The 18,288-nt window shown below is 41.0% G+C and overlaps 1 protein-coding gene across 8 annotated transcripts in view; it reads left to right on the top strand.

The window, feature by feature from the left end:
• Positions 1 to 1,604: 1,604 nt before the first annotated feature.
• The window catches only part of ATP2B2 (ATPase plasma membrane Ca2+ transporting 2), a gene marked incomplete at its 5' end in the record, with an annotated part of 171,284 nt that continues 154,600 nt past the window's right edge, over positions 1,605 to 18,288 (top strand). For 7 of the 8 annotated variants that reach the window (XM_084269386.1, XM_084269385.1, XM_084269383.1 and 4 more), the window contains one exon: positions 1,608 to 1,806. In XM_084269386.1, the coding sequence (XP_084125512.1) occupies positions 1,608 to 1,806 (199 nt within the window). Of the gene's footprint in view, positions 1,807 to 18,288 lie in introns of all 8 variants that reach the window. The other variant, XM_084269387.1, reaches the window with a different exon arrangement.

Raw genomic sequence — 18,288 nt, 5'->3', positions numbered from 1 at the left:
GTTAGATCACTAGAAATACTAAGCCTGCATCTTTTGTTAACTCGGTGTGGGCAGGAGATTAAAACTGCTGCACAAATACAAAGTTCGGACTTGAAACACTTGGGATCCTCATGTCCTGTATGTGTGTACACCTTCCCCTGCGGGTTGCTGTACTTTGTATTTGTAGTCAAAATACACACTTCGACTACAACAGGTTTGTCAGTCGTTTGACCAATGGTGGGCTTTTTTAAAGATCATGTGCATTATAAGAAAGCTATGCTGAAGCCTATAGATTAGACAATGTGCATGCGCTAACCCTCTTGAGGTGAAAAAAACCCCTGGTAAACTCTGTTAAAACTCTTTGTGCCAAATATAATAGCTGGTTTCAGCAGTCTTTAAACCAACTTCATTCAAACATGGGAAGGGGGAACAGGTTTTAAAAGCCGGTGTTAGCAAGTAATCAGTTGTCTTCTAGATGGTCCGAATGTGACTTCTTCAACACTGCCCATGGTTAAAAAAACCACCCACAACCAAACAGAGAACCCCCAACCCAAAACAAAAACCCCACAACCAACACCGCCATGCGTACATGTTTATTTGTGTGGTGTGTGTTGACTCCATGCCTGCATGGTTTTAGCTGTCAGGGCCATTGGTGGGTGGGCTCGTGGGCCATGCTGATGGAAAGCAACCCCTCGCTACCTGCCTTAGCTGAGCCAGGGCTCTGGCTGTTCAGAGCAAGGCGCTCAAGCATGTTAGCTCTTTTCTGAGGTATGCTGACTTCCACAGAAGGCAAGACTGGAAGATGTAATGTATTGAAATGTATTCTGCATTTGTAATGCTGGCTTGAGTTTTTCCAGTAGTTTTCCTGCCCTTGCACAGAAGAAGAGTTTTGCTTTAACCTATTATAAGAACTAGTAGCGTTTAGTTAATTTTTGTTACCTTGTAGCCTTTATGAGAGAGTCTTTGTTCTTGCCAGATGAAAGATTGATATGGCTGTGCATACTGGAGGGGGATCTAGCATGCTGGACTAATCGCTTACTTATTAATATTCATGAACCATCTCATTTAGCAGGTGCTCTGGGGACTTGATTAAAGTAAGCAACACTGCTATTGGTGCTTTAGCTGTGGAGAGCCTTATCTAAGGCAGAGCTAGTGTTGTCCTTGCTGTGGATGGCAGCTCTGACTACCTGCGGCATTTTCGAGGACATCTGTGCTCTGCTTCTATATAGCTTTTCTTAAATGGCGAGGCAAACTGCAGTGAGAGGGCAAATGAATTTGAAATCACCTTTGTAAAGCATTATAGCTCAGTCTTGTAATGAGTCCGTTCTGTTTGTTCCCAAAGGTCCAGAGGAAGAAATGACCATGTAGATTCTACAGCTTGGGTGCAGCATAATGGGAAATGGTGAATGGAGTGGAGCTGGTCTGCAGCCTTGAAAGCAGCCGTTCTGCGGACCACTAGTCGGTCAGGGACACCTTGCACGCCAGAGGTATTCTCCACGTCGCTCGCTGGACACACACTGGATTCTTTTTAATTTCTTAGGTTGGAATTCAAGATTCCTTTCCTTCAATTTTTAAACAGTTTTAAGATTGTATCAACTATAACGAGTGGAGCAATATAATCAGCAGCAATGGGTGACATGACAAACAGCGATTTTTATTCCAAGAACCAAAGAAATGAGGCCAACCATGCAGGAGAGTTTGGGTGCACACTGCAAGAACTGCGCTCCCTCATGGAACTTCGAGGAACAGAAGCAGTAGTAAAAATTAAAGAGACATATGGGGAAACAGAGGGGCTCTGCAGGCATCTGAAGACATCACCAACAGAAGGTAAGCATATTTCCCTTCAGTGGAATCCAGGGACTTGGCGTCAGTGCTCTCTAGGTAGTGCAAGGAAATGGTTTTGTTTTAAACTTGAGCACAATTCTCATGGCACTGCCATTATTTTCAAAAATAATAAAACAAAAGAAGGTAAAAACAGCCTAGCTATAGCTACAGTGAGCATGAGATGAGATGTTACTTATTCAAACAACAAAATGCATTAATTTTTCCTTACAAAGCAGACTAAAAAAATCAGCACCTGTTTTGTGAGTATAAAGACGCTTTACATCCATGTTCTTGGGGGCATGAAGGTGCACACTCCTTGCTTCAGAAGAACGTCAAGGTATTTAGACAACTTGAGAATATGAAATGACATTTTGAGATACGCATTATGTTGCTTTGTAGATTAATAGGTAATACATTTATTTTGTGGTTACTGATCTTGACTTACCGTGTTACCATAGATAGTTTGGCTTAAGTTATCAACAAATAATTGTATCAGTGTCTTCCTTGATTGGTTTTCTTTTACATGTATAATTAAACTCCTTCCTTACTTTATGTTTAATATCAATCACAACTTTTCAATATATATTCTTTGAAGAGTTTTTTGGAGTTCTCTACCTGATCATCAGCCATTAGCCTAGTTTTCAACACTCATCTGAATACCTCACCATAAACCATTCACAATGGTGGGATGTTTCCCTCTCCTCGTGCAATTTTTCTCTTCCCCAATTCTTTCTCTTTCACCACAAGTAAAATTCTATGTAAATCTCAGAATTGTGTTTTCGTCACTGTATTTTCACCTCCAAGGAGTATTAACACTTTTGCAAATTATACAATTTTTCAGTCTATAATATTTATCTTGGCTTGTAAAGTAGCCAAGATGTTAATCTTAGGTTATTTTCTTTTTCAAGAAGATAGAAGTGTTGGCTTTATTCCATTGTCTCCCTTTTAAAATTAATCATTTAGTTACCTCCTCTTGTTAAATGCTTGAAAGTCTTGAATTATTGGTGTAATCATAAACATGTCAATTGTCATGTCATGTAGTGTGGTATTATAAATTGCACTAGTTGAAGAGTCCCAAAGGAGCAGCTATCAATGCCTAGTCTTCAAGTAAATTCTCTGTGGCCCTACACTTGATTGTATGCAGTCTCAGTATTGTTTAAACATTATAAACTACGCAGCTATGAACAGCAGCTTTTCAGCAAAGGATTGTTAAGCTAATTTTGTATTAAAATAAGCAGCAAACTCCAGTGTTGCTTCAGCATTCGTGTGCAATCTTCTATTTTAGAGCAACTAGTGTCAAATGAACATTTTGTAATGGAGCTCTCCTATTTTCTAGTCTTGCCCGAGTGTCTGGTCCCTCACACAGGACCTCTTTTCCAACCTGGAGATTGCTCCCAGTAGGAGACTCTGCCACTTGTCTGGGATTTCCAGATGTCCATCCTCTTTCAGAGGCCTAATGGCTGTTGCACACAAAAGAATCTATTCTTCAGAAAATGTGCAGCAATTCTGACATATCCCTGACAATTCCCCATCTGGGGAATTCCAGCCAGAAGCACAGGTTCTCTGTGTTTACATGATAGAATAAACATTGATTTATAAATATTTCACTAGGTATTCAGCATCTTAAATATCCTTCTGTAGTTTATAGCATGTGAATGATGAAGTTTCAGTCTGGATCAACTGAGATTACTTCAGTGACTCCACCAAAGTTTTGCCAACTCATTGTAGCGGTTACCTGGTCAATGTGAACTTCAAAGGAAACGTTAATTAGATTATCTATTCAATTTGTGACATCAGGGAAACTTAATTCCTCATATCGGAACAGCGTGTATGTATCCAACTAGCGTGGCATGCTGACTCCAGCAGTAATCTATATCTGATACTTCAGATAAGGTAACTTTCCTCTAAGCCTTACGTGCACTTCATCACTTGTGCATTAGGGAAAAACATTTCCAGCCTCAAATGGCAATAAGCATAGCTTTGGAATCCTGAAGAGACTGCTGGGTTTTAGTTCTAAATAAGATCATACAGTAGGAATCCCCAGTCACACTAAGTTTTCATTTTATTGTTTAATTACTTGGCTTGGAAAAATCATTCTAAGAGGGAATCTCTCTGAAACATGTCACACCAAACTCAGAAATTTTCATGTGAGAGGAAATATTCCTTAGACTTTAATAGACAAACTTTTAAATCTGATGTCAAATCTAAGCACAGGTTCGGATGTAAGTCCCTAGCCATTTCTTCTCTTGTGTCCAAGCACAGTGAGGAAAGTTAAAATACAGCGCAGAGGGCATTTCTGAAGAGATGACTATTCTTAGAGGAAAGAAACATAATAGTTTCTTCTATGGAAATTAAATTTTAACAGTTCGTAGATGTGATTTACAAATAAAATATTGAGATATGTAGTGGAGGCTCCCATAGAGTTTTATGTGCTGGTATTTGCACCAAGCCAGGGATTCCTCATGGAATACTTGTATTAAATCACATGATTTCCCACTATGCCAGAAAATCGCTCTTCTCTAAGACCCAATCAGTCTCTTCTTTCGTGGAGTTAACTGAACTCTACTATTTTCTTATAGCTTGGGGTGCTGCACATGTCAAACAGTTTTATGGGGAATAACAGAATAAGCATTACTGCAGGGCATCACATCTTCTTTCAGTAAACCCAATAAACTCTTGCTGAGCAAGAGTCCTGGGCAAATATGAATGAAATAGCATGGAGGACCTGACTGTAGATTTTGGTTCTTCCCAGGCTTGTAAGCTCTTTCAGAATTTATTTTCATAAATTCTCTTTCATTTCGTGGCATATGGTTTAAGTAGTTGCTGGAACAGAGATAAAAATGTATCCTAGAAGCAGGCACATTATAACTTGGTGAAATGTGGTCTAATCTGAATTTACAGGGTTACTCAATATTTAAGAAATAAGAAGTAGCAATTAGCTCAGAGTTTACTCAGGAATTCATTTCCCATGTTACTATTTGATGCACCACCTATGGACTGATAGAATCAATCGCTTACACTAAATGTACCTTTTTGAAGCTCTGTTTTCAAGGCCTTGAACTTCGCAAGGTAAGACATTTTGTGCATAACTCAGATGTTATTTATACTGTTGTGAAGATACACTTATCAGTGTTTTCTGAACTCATGTATTAATCAGTGTGGAGCTTTAAATGTCTGCTGAATGTCGAGTAGAATAATATTTGCATGCTGAATGAATTCATAACATTATTATGGATTACAAGGCTTCAGTCTCTCCTTTAAGTTTTCTTTGATTGCTTTTTTAACTATAGATACAGTGTGGATCCCAGCTCTCAGTCATGCCTGAGGGATTTCCTGCATTAAAGTGATTATATTACAATGAAAAGCTACCACTTAATCGCTCATTAAAAGACCCTCCCCAAATCTATGAGAACACTTTATGTGAAAAAAAATACAAATATGTGTCTCCTTGATTTGTCTTTAAAAATACTTTTATTCAGATTAGGTTTGCTTTCATTATTCTCGTAGCACAGGCTCTAACTGTCATGTTGCTGAACCCCCACTGGGCAGAGCAGTGGTGACAGTTGCGTAACTTCCCATGCAATCTGAGTCTTCGAGACCCACTCGAGCAGTGGTGATACCTTATAAAGGATAGCTGGTAACATGTGATGAGTTAGTTGGATGAATACCAAATGAGGCTGGAATCCACTCTTTCCAATGCTTGGGTATATTTTACCCCCAATTTTATGTAGCATGAACCAATTTACAATGAGTTTTCCATCTACATTCCCTTGGTATTACAAAAATGTTTATTCCTTATGAGAACACATTATTTAATTAACTTTCATGGTTTGTTGCTTAAAATACTTGGATGCAGCAATTTCCAATGTGTGTGAAAAGTGAAGCTGTGTGTAATGATGCTTCTTTCAACTTTATATAAAGAAAAAGAAACTTTTCCTGTGGTGAAATCTGTGCAATCAGGCCTGAAACAGCAGCTCCAAAAGATGTTACACATGGTGGTAATGTTCCTAGCACTCTAGAAGTTGTTTTTCTGTTGGGATTTAGAGGATACCCGGGAGGCTAAGTTTCTAGGAACAGCCTGATGGAGTGCAGGAACATTTCAGACATGGTATTATGATGTGTGCTGGTGGAACCCGCTTTTAGTATGAAAAATGTCAGTTTGGGGTGGGTTTTTTTGTCTGTAGTTCTGTTAGGCTATAGTAAAAAGGCTTCACGGCAAGAGAAAGTATCAAATATCCTTCAAATAATATTTCTAGTGTAGAAGTTGGATTTTCCATCATCTTAACTACCGTTAGTTAAGATAGATGCGAGGTAAGTTGCTCTCACTTTTCAAATGCCTGTTTGTTACAGAGGTGATACAGACCGAGTACCGATTAGACCAGCTGTGTAGGTATAGTTATTTTTCGTTATTACAGTCTGAAAAGCCTTTTTACCGTTTTAACTGTGAGGTAGAAGAGGAAGAAAGACTAAATACAACAAAATTAGCTAGTTGCTTAGTACTCGTTAGCTTAGGTTCCTGGAGCTTGCTTCTACAAAAACACACTGTTAATAACCTGATATTCTTTTTCAAAGCTCATCTTGCTAGTACATACTGAATTTCAGTTAGGTCCACCACTTGTTAAATTAGCTATGGATGTGTAGAGAATTTTGAAACAACTTGAGAAAGGAATGAAAGGTACTTGATTCAGAGAAATGTAAGTTTAAAACAGAAGTAGAAAATGATGGATTGCCAGGGATTGAAATCTCTAAAACGTCACTGTCAAAAATAAGTGCAAGTAAAGCAATTGATGATTGCTTCATTTTATCTGTTGTTAAAATAATACAATTAATGGTGCATAAAACAGCAAATATTATGTATAAATTCAAGATTTTCATGAATTTTTTTAACCTTAAAGTTAGGATGAGTTTGAATGAATATTATTGTACTCATAAAATGATCTGGGGTTTGTTCTTGAAACAAACTCAGTGTTGCTGGCTCAGAATTTGGTGGTGAGGCTCAGCTGAAGTACTTTGGAAATCTTCAAAGCAGCATCCTAAAATCGCTGTAAAAGAAGAACTGCTCATCTTCTCTCTAGATCACCATGCTGTCTAATTCTTCATCCTTATTTGTGGTGTCAAAACACAACTTGCCGTTCAGGCCAATTTGCCAACACACCCAGGCCAGAAGCCAAACTCCAAGCACACAGCTAGTCCTTATTTGTACATGTTCTCTCCACATCGAAGGATTGGTTTAAACAATGAAAACAGCCTTCCCCATGAAAAAAGCCTTTAGTATTGTCACAAAGGCCTCCAAGGGTTGCATTTTGCAGTGTGTTTTTTCTACCTTGCATGGGAAAAAAATCACCATGAATCATTAAACTCTCCCCTAGTTATGTGTGCAGCATGAAACGTGGTTGAGCTGGTAAGAACTTGGTGATAACTTGACAGTTTTCCTTAGTCACTTTGCTCAAAACTTGCTGCTGCTGTCCTGTTTGGGTCCCCTCAAGACCCCCAAATGCCCCTGCCTGCTCCCAGGAGCTATGCTTAGCAAAACTATGGACTGTTTCAGTGAGAGCCTGGTTAGCTAAAATGGAATGAGCGTTCTGGATGCTCCTTCATTTCGGAGTTACTGTTGCAGTTGCTGAACCCCTGACAGGTACCACAGATGGATTTGTACTGCCTTTACTTTTGGGGACGTGCCTGGGGAAGCCCAAATGGTGCTGCCCCCCCTGGGATGAGTAGGAAGCACTGGAAGGGACATGCATGGGTCCTGGCCCACCCCTTCTGCACCTTCCCGGTCTGCATCCAGGGCTCCTCCTGCCCCACGATCGCACTGCAGAGAAAAGCGCTGAAGCAGTTAGTTTTTGGCTCTGCAGCTCTGTTCTGTGGGGAAATTCTGGGTATGACCCAAGTTCACATTAAACCCCATTGTTATAGTAAGGTCTCTAAAGATTATGAACAGATGGCAAAAATCTAGATGGGATAGTTGTGTGTTAGTAACTCATGTGAGGAAAGGAGTTTTGCTTTGGCACACAGGACTGTCTCAGAGCCCTGTATAACATGCCTGTTAAAGTTGCAATGATTGGCTTTAGTGAGGCCAAAGTTGGCCAAAGCATTTCTGAGTTTTGTGGGGTATGTCAGCACCATGCCATGCAGATATGCTGGTTCAGGGATTTCTGCACCACGCTCCTGGGACTCATGCAGACTTGGGGGAGCAGATGAAATGGTTCTGTACATTTGACATTCCTGCTGTACAGAGTACGTTATATACCCATAAAATAATATCTACATGTTTCATGATTCGAGAGCAGTGCACAGAGCATTCTTGGCAACTGCAGTTATTTTCCTTATCTAATATTTCCATTGTTTGTGTAATGGAACAGCAAACATTCTTCCAAAGGTTACCCAAACATAAGCATCTCAAATGAATGGCTTAGATTTTTCGAGGTGATAAGTACAATTTCATTGCTCGTTTTGTTTCTAGGTTTTGGCATGTCATGCTACTTGCTGATTTACTTTGGCTTTGTTCATTTACTTTTAGAAAACTAGAGAAATGGTGCATGATGCGTTTTCCCCATGAAGCTTTTAAAATAAATGTAGGCTGGATCACCTGCTCCTTTGAGAATCCTAAATGGTTCACCAAAAGCTTCTCTCTCTGTGCAACCGGCATTGCTTTAAAGTAAGTTTAGGAAAGGAGGAAAGCAAGTGAATGTCTGCTGCCTGTTTTATTAGGTAGTATCAGAGATTCTCTGAGGCCGGTGCTGATTTATTTATGTGATTACCCAAGAGGTCATCTTCCTTTCATTGATTATCTTACTTCAGCAGGTACAACACTTGCAGAAAGGAGGCTATTTTCATGCAAACCGAATTCCCCTGCCCTTTAAGACAGCACATTAAATGCCTGCGGGCAGTGTTTACTGACTGCAGCCATACATCCTGCTGTTGCAGCTCAGGTGTAGATGAACAGGATAATAAATGGGTGTGAGATTTTGCACCTGTTTTGCACAGGTCTAACGTCTGTTGATTGTAATTTAGCTCAATTACAACCACAATGCTTTTCAAGTCAAAGTCTGGCCCAGCAACTTGAAGTAATTCTTTCCCTCTTTCTAAGCAGGTTATTGTAGGTCATGCACCATAATGTATTGTGCCACAGATTTCTCCTTGATCTAAATGCAATGATGCAGTATAGTATATCATTCCCTTTCTGCAAAACAATAAGTGATGGAAAGTGTATCCATTATATGGTGCAGTTGATAAATGTGCAATCCCATTCTTAGAAATCGAGGTTTGAGTTTGTTGACATAACTAGCTCATTTATTGTGTGAAAAAAGATGAGGCCAGGACTTTAACATGACAGCAACAGTGTACGTGATGATGGGGGAAGTAATTTTTAGATTTTATAAACTCTGGCAGTTACGTCAGCTGTCGGCATTGCAAAGTAGCGTTACGTTAGTGGTGCTCCCTCAGAAAAAGGCAATTAGTCCTTCGCTTGAAGGATCAAAAAGGGATTCTGTTGTGTGCGCGTTCATGCCCACGTATCAAAGCTGCTGTGCCGGGAGAGGAAAGGCTGTGTGTTTTATCGGTGATGGTAGAGTCAGACCTGAAGGGAGAAGCTGGAGCTGCTGCTGAGCAATGCTGCAGCCTCCCCTTTGCAAAGCATGCCTGTTTCAGTGGAGCCTACGCAAGAGTAACAGTACTGCAGAGAGAAAAAAATTCACATAATGAATACCTTGCCTCTATTGTGTTGCAGGGCTTAGAAATCCATAAATATATATAGTGTGTCAGCCTTGAGTGAGAGCCGATTTATCTTCATTTTGTTCTTGTTTTGCAAAAGCTGCAGGAAGAAAGCAAAGTCCATTATACCAAATGAATAATCCAATCGATGTAGCCAGTTTGCCCTTGATGAAATTAAGCTTTGTCTTTGCAGTATATCAAAGAGAGTGAAGGGGTTTTTTGCCTTATTTTGTCAGTGTCCTGTGAAAGCAAACAGTTGAGACATGGTGGCTTTATCCTTTGGGGCTGGCCCTGCTAAAGGAAATGTAAGAGCACAGCTTTCAATCAGTTGTCTCAGCAAAAAGCGCTCCCTTTACAATGCCACCTTCAAATGTAAAGATAAAACAATTACCTGCAGATATCTGGCATTCCCAAACTATTTGCCAGGTGTCACTGCTAACAGGTGTGGTGCTAACAGCTGAGCCATGGGAATTGGAAAACTTTGATGGAGGAGTCTTTGTAAGGGTCATCTATGGATTGGACAGATGATGACAAAGCCATTCCTTGCATTGCATTTACATTTTTGCCTGAGAGAGGATCGTGCTATTTGTTACAAGAGAAAAAGTGTTTGGGATAAAATGGGACAGTGGCTTTTGATATGCATGTTCCAAGTTCAGTAGTCTTGGAACTTAGTGTGACTGGTCATTTTTCTTTTGATGAAAACTAATACGAACAGACCTGGGATAAGAAGGGTGTCAGATGCAGTACTGATGTCCTGCCTCCTGTCCCCTTTTGCAATTGCTACTTACCCTTCAAATCCAGACTGATCACATTTACTGTTTCCATCTGTTTTCCAAGAAGTCAAAGGTTGGGGGTGTTTGACCTGCCTGTTATTTATAAAGGTGAGGTGAGCGGAAAATAAAGCCAAAGATGTATTTTTGGCAGTCAACTCGGTGTGCTTCCAAGACAAACAGAAATGCATTTCCTCAATACTGATTTCCCTTAATGTGGATTCTGAGTTCCTGACTTGCCTTCTAAGCATCTCTAGAAATTATTTCTGCCCTATCTCCCGTACTTGTTTTCCGCATCCACCCTGTTGCTGTAGAAAGTATGCCTGCAGCTGCTGATCCCGAAAGGTGTAAGGACAAAGAAACCCTCCCCACACATCCTGAAGAACTGATGATCTCCTCTGACGTGAAGAACCTATTTTTGCTGCAAATAGATGACATAGCCTGGCATCACTTGCAGTGTGGTATAGTAACTTTCTTTCTAACTTTATAAGAAAAAAAGTCCTTTCTCAATGCTCATTAGGAATCCCATTCCTTGTCCTTGCCTTGGAGCTGGTAAAACAATGCGTTTTAATGTCCCATCCTTATTGCCAGTCCAGAACTTGGCAGCATAACCACGGATTATATTAAATGCAGAGCATTTCTGTTGTATAATAGAAATAGCTGGGTGTATGTTGCTGCTATTTCTGTAACAATAGCATTTACTAGCCCTTGTTTCCTCTTTGCTTTCAAATGGAATTCTACAGGGACTGCAGATACTCTTTTCCTATGTGGATTGTGAGCTGAGTCAGTTCTGTTAATAGACTCAGAAACCTGAGCGGGCTGTGCTACTCCTTTGATTATTCCTTTTGCATTTTGTGTCAATCTCTCCTCCCCGCCACTTCCCACAGAGAGGATTCGTCTCTTTGAGAACAAGGACAGTTTAGGTATAGCCCTGTAAGGTGCAAAAAGACTGAAAAAATGAGGAGTAGGAAGGAAAATCGACCCAGTTTATTGAGTAGTTGAAAAGATGTCATGATTCTCTTCTCTGATTAGCATTGGAGATGAGGGAAAACAGGGAGTAGCCCACTTCTTTACAGGTATACTTGAAAAGGAGAAGGAGAGCTTGCCCCTTGAAGTAGTTACAAAAGAGCAAGAGAAGAGAATTCTCTTAATGCATTCAATAAGTACCCGGTTAACTGCAGCAGCATTTCACTTTGAGTTCGTAAATGAGGGCATAGCTCCTCCAGTGCTGTAGGCTACGTACTATTTGTTCAGGATCATGTCAGCGTTGATGCAGGAAGACAAATGTATGGTAATGCTCTAAAATTGCAGTGCAGCTGTTAAGTTATAATCACAGCGCTTAGCATGAGCGTTATTCTGGGCATCTCAGTGAGTTCGTTGTTTAAACAATACAACAAATCGAATTGCACTTTCTTGATATTTTTTCTAGCAGTTTCAAGTCGTTACCTTAGTTGGGAAGTTCGGGTGCAAATTGGAGCACTGTGAGTTTCCTTCCTCACTTTAGCTGTGTGTTGGCCCCCACCCTTTCCCTGCACAGGCTCTGCACTTCAAAGGAACAAGGATTCCTTTCCAAGCCACTAGTGAGGTTTTTGTTTGTTTAATTACACCCTGAAGTGTTTCTGAATTCATTAAAAAAACCTGAAAATAGTAGGGAATTGTTGCATTACATCATTCTACTTTGCCAGCCAGGGTCATGACTTCATGGTTTTGCATGGATAGCAGAGGTCATCCAGCTTGACATTCATAGCCTTGCAGTGCTGCAGCCAAAACTCATGCCGTTGCGTGAACTACAGTCTCACACTTGACATTTAGCCCATGGAAACCTTGGAGTTCATAAAGATGACTGTCTCAGTGAAAATCTCTCCTGTTAGTGAATGATAATTGGTTCAAAGGGTAAAAGAGCAGTGAAGAGGCTGCCCAAACAGACCCCTATTATTTTCACTATGCAAATAGTTTAGATTTAGCTTAAAGAATTACATTTAAAGTCAGCTTTGTTTCCTCTGAAAGAGCGGTGTAAATTTGGAAAACTATTCAGATATGAAGGTGTGCTCACCTGCTGACTTTGTACACATCTCACGTGCTGACGGTGAGGCCTTGGGCATTTCCTTTGTTCTATTGTTTTCTCAAGTCAGTGAGTTCTGTAGTTGCATTCAGCAGGTGCAAGGGCAGTCTGACAGAGCTGACCCTGGCTCTGGGTTCATTAATGTACATCGAGTGGATGTGAAATGAAGTGCAGAACGGGAGCTTGGTTAGGAGCTCAGAACAATCACCTTTCAGGCTTCAGAAATAATATGCTGAAGGAAAACGTACAAGTAAATGATTGGTGACTGCCAGCGTTATGCTAGGAGCACATCAAACAGGAGCCATACGGTGCTATGTGAGGCTCTTACCTGAGTGCTGTAGCTGGCTCTAGAAAGTTAAATTTACTTATTTCTGGTACTGGTCTTGTTGGTCACCAATCCCTCAAAGCTATAGGTGCTGAAGGACTCTGCAAATAAATTTTAAACCTTTCCGATAGCCAAGGAAAAGGCCTAAACATGTGGTTGGTTTTGTTCCCAAGGAAGTGGCTGTGGCTGTAGTACTGCTGGGATCTGCCCCAACTCCCAAAGCAAGAGCCATAACCTGAAACCACCAAAATGAACTGTCACCCAAAGCAGTTGTGACACTGGATCATAAGATGGGTATGACCAGGATGTTGTATTGCCAGAGAAATGCAAACAGTTTTAGCTGAGTAAGTGTTCAGACTGTACAAGGATTGGTTCTGGTTTCTTCACCGAGTTGCTCCTGATTATTTTTCGTTAATGCTCCAGCATAGTAAAGTTATTTGCTTAAATGTGAAATATCAGATGGCAGAAGTCATTAAGCACAAGTTGTCTTATTGGCTGTTTTAAAGTGACCTCTTAGAGGGCAAAGAATACACAAAGTTTGTTAATATGCGTGGGCGTGACTGCTGCAGGATAGTGTATATGAGCTGATGATATGCCTGTATTAATGTTTGTGTTGGATGTTAAATACATTAGAAGAAGCAGATTTTTGTGCCTTCAACCCTGAAGAGCATGCATGGTAAAATATCTGGAGAGTCTGAGGTGATTTAAAAATACCTCCTTTAATAACTGCTTCAGCATTACCAACCTTCAAAGACTCTTAAGGTGAAATCAGTGTCGAGTGCGTTTTGTGGGGTTTTTTCTGTTTGGTTTCATGTGGGTTTTTTTTTCCCAGACCTAAATGCTATTTTTAATTCCTGATGTTAATCCTGTTGAACAAGGATATCAGTGTGGCATGTTTTGCCATGAGATGCTGGCAGTGCTTTCTGCTGCCCCACTTTTCCAAAGGCACTGACAGTGACGTTAGCGCTGCTGCAGCTAGCAGCTTAAAGTCCTGGAGAAAAATAGATTGGTTTTTGCTATGCGGTGGCAATCAATACCATCTCATGGCTGTAAGATCTTTGTGTCTTTCCTTTTCTGCTCCTCTCTCCTATAAGCCTTCCTGTGCTCAGAAGCTGCTACAAGGGATATCTCACCTTGCTCTACAGACATGAAATGTCCCTTCAGGGGTGATGCCAGCCATGCTCTTCCGAGTCACTTGCAGCCACTGTTTACTGTGCAAGGGTGACTGCTGGCATCCTTCCCTGGAGAATCAACTGAGCGCTTTTGCAGGCCTGTCATCCCTTCTATCTACTCATGTTCATGTGGTGACAGCAAATGGAATTTTAAATGAGGTATTTCAAATTAATGCCCTGAATCTGGGATCCAGTTCGGAATCCCCTAGATTGCTTGTTTGATTGGGTCACTGTTTCATTATGATTCAGTGAGATCTCCTTCCTCTGTTACTTTGAGCCATTTGACTTATGTTTTTGCTTAAAAGTCCTGAATTCTATCTGGGGACTTCTTCAGTCTTCCTGGATATCTTAAAAGATTCAGTTGCATAAGGTTGCTCTGATAGCTGAGGAGGAAATTTGTCAGCTGCATTTGAATTAGGGAGGCCGAAGGCAGGAATAGACTGGAGCCAGTTTTAATTTTGAAATGTTTTGAAAAAGTTAATTTTATTGTTAATAATCGATAGCACATCTTACCTCTCTGGGACTGTCCATGAAGTTTGTAGTAACCTTGTTGGATTAACAAGTGACTGGTGGCTGACTGGAATAAAATTATGCTTCTTGCTGGTGTTGCAATGTGAGCAAAATCCATTGCATATGTGTATATACACAGGCAAAGTGACCGTTAAGTGGTCAAGCCACCCTCCATGATATCTGAAAAGTCATGGCAGTTGGGTATAGTCCCTGGTGACTGGAAGAAGGAAAAAATTGTACCCATTTTAAAAAAGGGTAGAAAGACCCTGGAAACTACCAACCTGTCAGTCTCACCTCTGAGCTGGGGAAGATCATGGGTCCTGCTTGAAACTGTGCTAAGGTATATGGAGGACAGGGAGGTGATTCAAGACAGAGAGCATGGCTTCACCAAGGGCAAGTCCTGCCTGACCAACCTAATGGCTTTCTACAGTGGAGAAAGGGGACATTGGTGGGCGAGGGAAGGACAATAATGTTTCTGGGCTTCTGCAAGGCCTTTGACATGGTCCCTCACAACATCCTTCTTTCTAAATTGAAGAAATATGGATCTGATGGCTGGACTGTCCAATGGATAAGAAATTGGCAGGGCGGTTGCATTCAGAGGGTAGTGGTCAGAGGCTCAATGTCCAGATGGAGAAGAGTGGCAAGTGGTGTCCCTCAAGCATCTGTACTGGGACCAGTGTTGTTTAGTATCTTCAGCAATGATACAGACAATGGGATCGAGTGCATCCTCAGCACCTACAGAAGCATCCTCTTCCCTACAGAAGAGCTGGGGAAGGGACTGTTTGCAAGGGCATGTAGCAATAGGATGAGGGATAATGGTTTTAAACTAGAGCAGGGGAGGTTTAGGTTGGGCACTAGGAAGACGTTTTTCAGTGAGGGTCGTGAGACCCTGGCACAGGTTGCCCGGAGAGGCAGTGGAGGTCCCATCCCTGGAAACATTCAAGGTCAGGCTTGATGAAGCTTTGAGCAACCTGATCTAGAAAAGGTGTCCCTGCTTACTGCAGGGGGGTTGGACTAGATGGTCTTTAGAGGTCCCTTCAAACCTATTTCAGTCTGTGACTCTATAATCTTGTCTGCTGGGGCACCAGGATAAGCTCTGTTCACTGAAGTCGCTGTGTCTCATACCAGCAACATCCCTCACTGAAAGGGGATGCCCAGTGGGGCACTATAACATTATTCATTAATTTTTTTCCCCACCCCCATCTTTAGGTATATATTTTGAAATTGCTTCTTTCATTACTTTCACCATAGTAGAAATCAGGGGATAAAAAAAATCTCCAAACCCAATTCTTGTATCTGCAGGAGCTTTGTGGAAAGTTATTAGCTTTACTGCAGAAGGAGGGTCAGATCTTCAGGAGAAGGGTCTTACAAGCCTTCTAGGGAGAGCAGAAAAGCCAGTCACAGACCCTCGCTTCTGAATTCCCAGCTGTCAGGAAAATGGGATGTGTGTTAGGAGAGGTGGGTGTTCATCTCAACACACCCGCCATGAGCAAATGGCATTCTAGCAGATTGTCAGTAGCAAACATATACATTTGCTTTCTATACATGTAATCTGGAGAAGGTATTTATTCGTATTACAGACTATCCATATTTTCTTTTTTCTGTGTTTTCCTTTTTTAAGGCCAGACAGGCTTCAAGGAAAGGAGGTGGAGTTACTTTTTATGTGAAAGAGCAACTAGAGTATATTGAGTTCTGCCCGGGGCAGATGAGGAACGAGTTGAGTTTGTGGGAGAGAATTAAAGGACAGGCTAGCATGGGTGATACTTGGGGCTAAGAAGGCCAATGACATCCTGGGGTGTATTGGAAGGGGTGTGGTTAGTAGGTCAAGAGAGGTCCTTCTTCCCCTCTTCTCTGCCCTGGTGAGACCGCACCTGGAAGATTGTGCCTGGCTCTGAGCCCCTCAGTTCAAGGAGGACATAGAACTCCTTGAAAGAGCCCAGCACAGGGCCACCAAGATGATTAAGGGAATGGAACATCTTTCATATGAGGAAAGGCTGAGGGAACTTGGGTCTCTTCAACCTGGAGGAGACTGAGGGGGTGACCTTATTCATTTTTATAAATATGTAAAGGGTGAGAGTCAGGAGGATGGAGCCAGGCTCTTCTCAGTGATGGCCAGTGATAGGACAAGGGGCAGCACATAGAAGCTGGATCATAGGAAGTTCCATATGAATATAAGGAGGAACTTGTTCACTGGGAGGGTGACAGAGACTGGAACAGACTGCCCAGAGAGGTTGTGGAGTCTCCTTCTCTGGAGACATTCAAAACCCGCCTGGATGCATTCCGGTGTGATCTAGTCTGGGTGATCCTGCTCTGGCAGGGGGGCTGGACTAGATGAACTTCCGAGGTCCCTTCCAACTCCTAACATTCTGTGATTCTTGTGTTATTGAATAATTGTACATGCTGGTGTGAGTGGTCAGTGAGGTCAGAAACATTGCCCAGATAAATTTAAGTAATCTAGTTACCCAAACATGATTGTGTTAAGATGAAGAAAAGTGTTAAACTGCGCATACAAAACCTGACCTGATTGGAAATGGATTTTCAAACTTCTCCCCTCTGGCCGTGTGTTGAAGCTTGCAGGGAAGGTAGCACATCCATTCATTCCTTACATAGAAGTAGCACTGTTTATTCAGGGAAATCTCTAGTGAGATGTGTGGAATGAGAAGGAGCTCTAAACCATTTCTGCATTCTTTAGTATGTAAGACTTACATGACATTGCAAATATATGCCCTGCTCTGAATACCTGTATATTCCACATGAAAACATTCAGTATAATGTTCCTACTTGTGGACGTTCCCATATCTGAGTTTATGCTTACAGAGAATGTGAAGCAATTAATGCCCAGGTTGTATTCTGTTGTGATTTCTTGGCAATGGTTATTCTTTGTTCGTATTTCTTCCCTTTCTTTGATCATCCTGTGACTGTTTTTTTTTTCCTGATACTTATTTCCTTTCTTTCTCATTTACTTTTTGTTCTATATCTGAGGTGTTTGGTTTTTTCTATTTCACTGCTTCCTGGAGATCTTTCTCAAAAATCTCTACTTCTGAATTGGTTGTGAAATCACCCTTGTGGCCTCAGGCAGTTCCTCTTTTATTAACAGAGATACCTCTTCAACCTAAAGTCTTTTGACAAGACTTTGTAGTATTAGCCAAAAGAAAGTATTTTGGCAATACTTTCTAGTATTGATCAGGTCATGTGTTGGGCAAAATTTGTCCTATTTGAACTTGGGCCTTTTGGCAGAACTGTTTCTCCTTTATCTGCTCGGTCCTATTTGTCCTATTTGAACTTGGGTCTTTTGGCAGAACCATATCTCCTTTATCTGCTTTGATTGCTCTATGGAATGGTGGAGATCAGTTTAATATTGCTTGTACAACTGTTTGATTATTACTGCATGAAGTATTAAATCTTGGCAGCAGATTTAGTGTTGACCGTTAAAGGCAAATACTCAGCATGACTCTGAATATGTACAGCTGAGATATTAAATACAATCCATGCAATTGAGCTAGGTGTACCCAGTGAGTAACTGGATGGGCTTCTGTAAATGTATGTACCATTTTCCAGTTAAAACTATTTTAAGACCAATGTTTATCTTCAAACTTGGCTTGTGGGAGTTATAAAAACCCCACCCAAATTATACAGTGATTTTCATGCCATTTAAAGTGATATCAGGTTTTATTTCTGAATCTTTGCAAAAACAATTTAAAGTTGATCTTTGCTGGAGGAGCATTCAAGAAAAATGTTTTTGCAAAAAATGAATTTTGAAAACTTCTGCCACTTCTCATTGTGTGTGAGATAATTCAATATAAAAGTTGGAGGCTGAAGCTCGGCATTTAAAATGGCAGAGAAGTTTCGCTACTTGTGTTCACGTTTTCAGACATATGAGAATTGTCTTTTGTTAACTTCTGGCTCCTGATTTAACCTTAATTTTATTCAAGG

This window comes from Gallinula chloropus (genome assembly GCF_964237585.1).
Source record: "Gallinula chloropus genome assembly, chromosome: 12".
NCBI classification, from domain to species: Eukaryota; Metazoa; Chordata; class Aves; order Gruiformes; family Rallidae; genus Gallinula; species Gallinula chloropus.
This window is presented reverse-complemented; position numbering and strand designations above follow the sequence as displayed.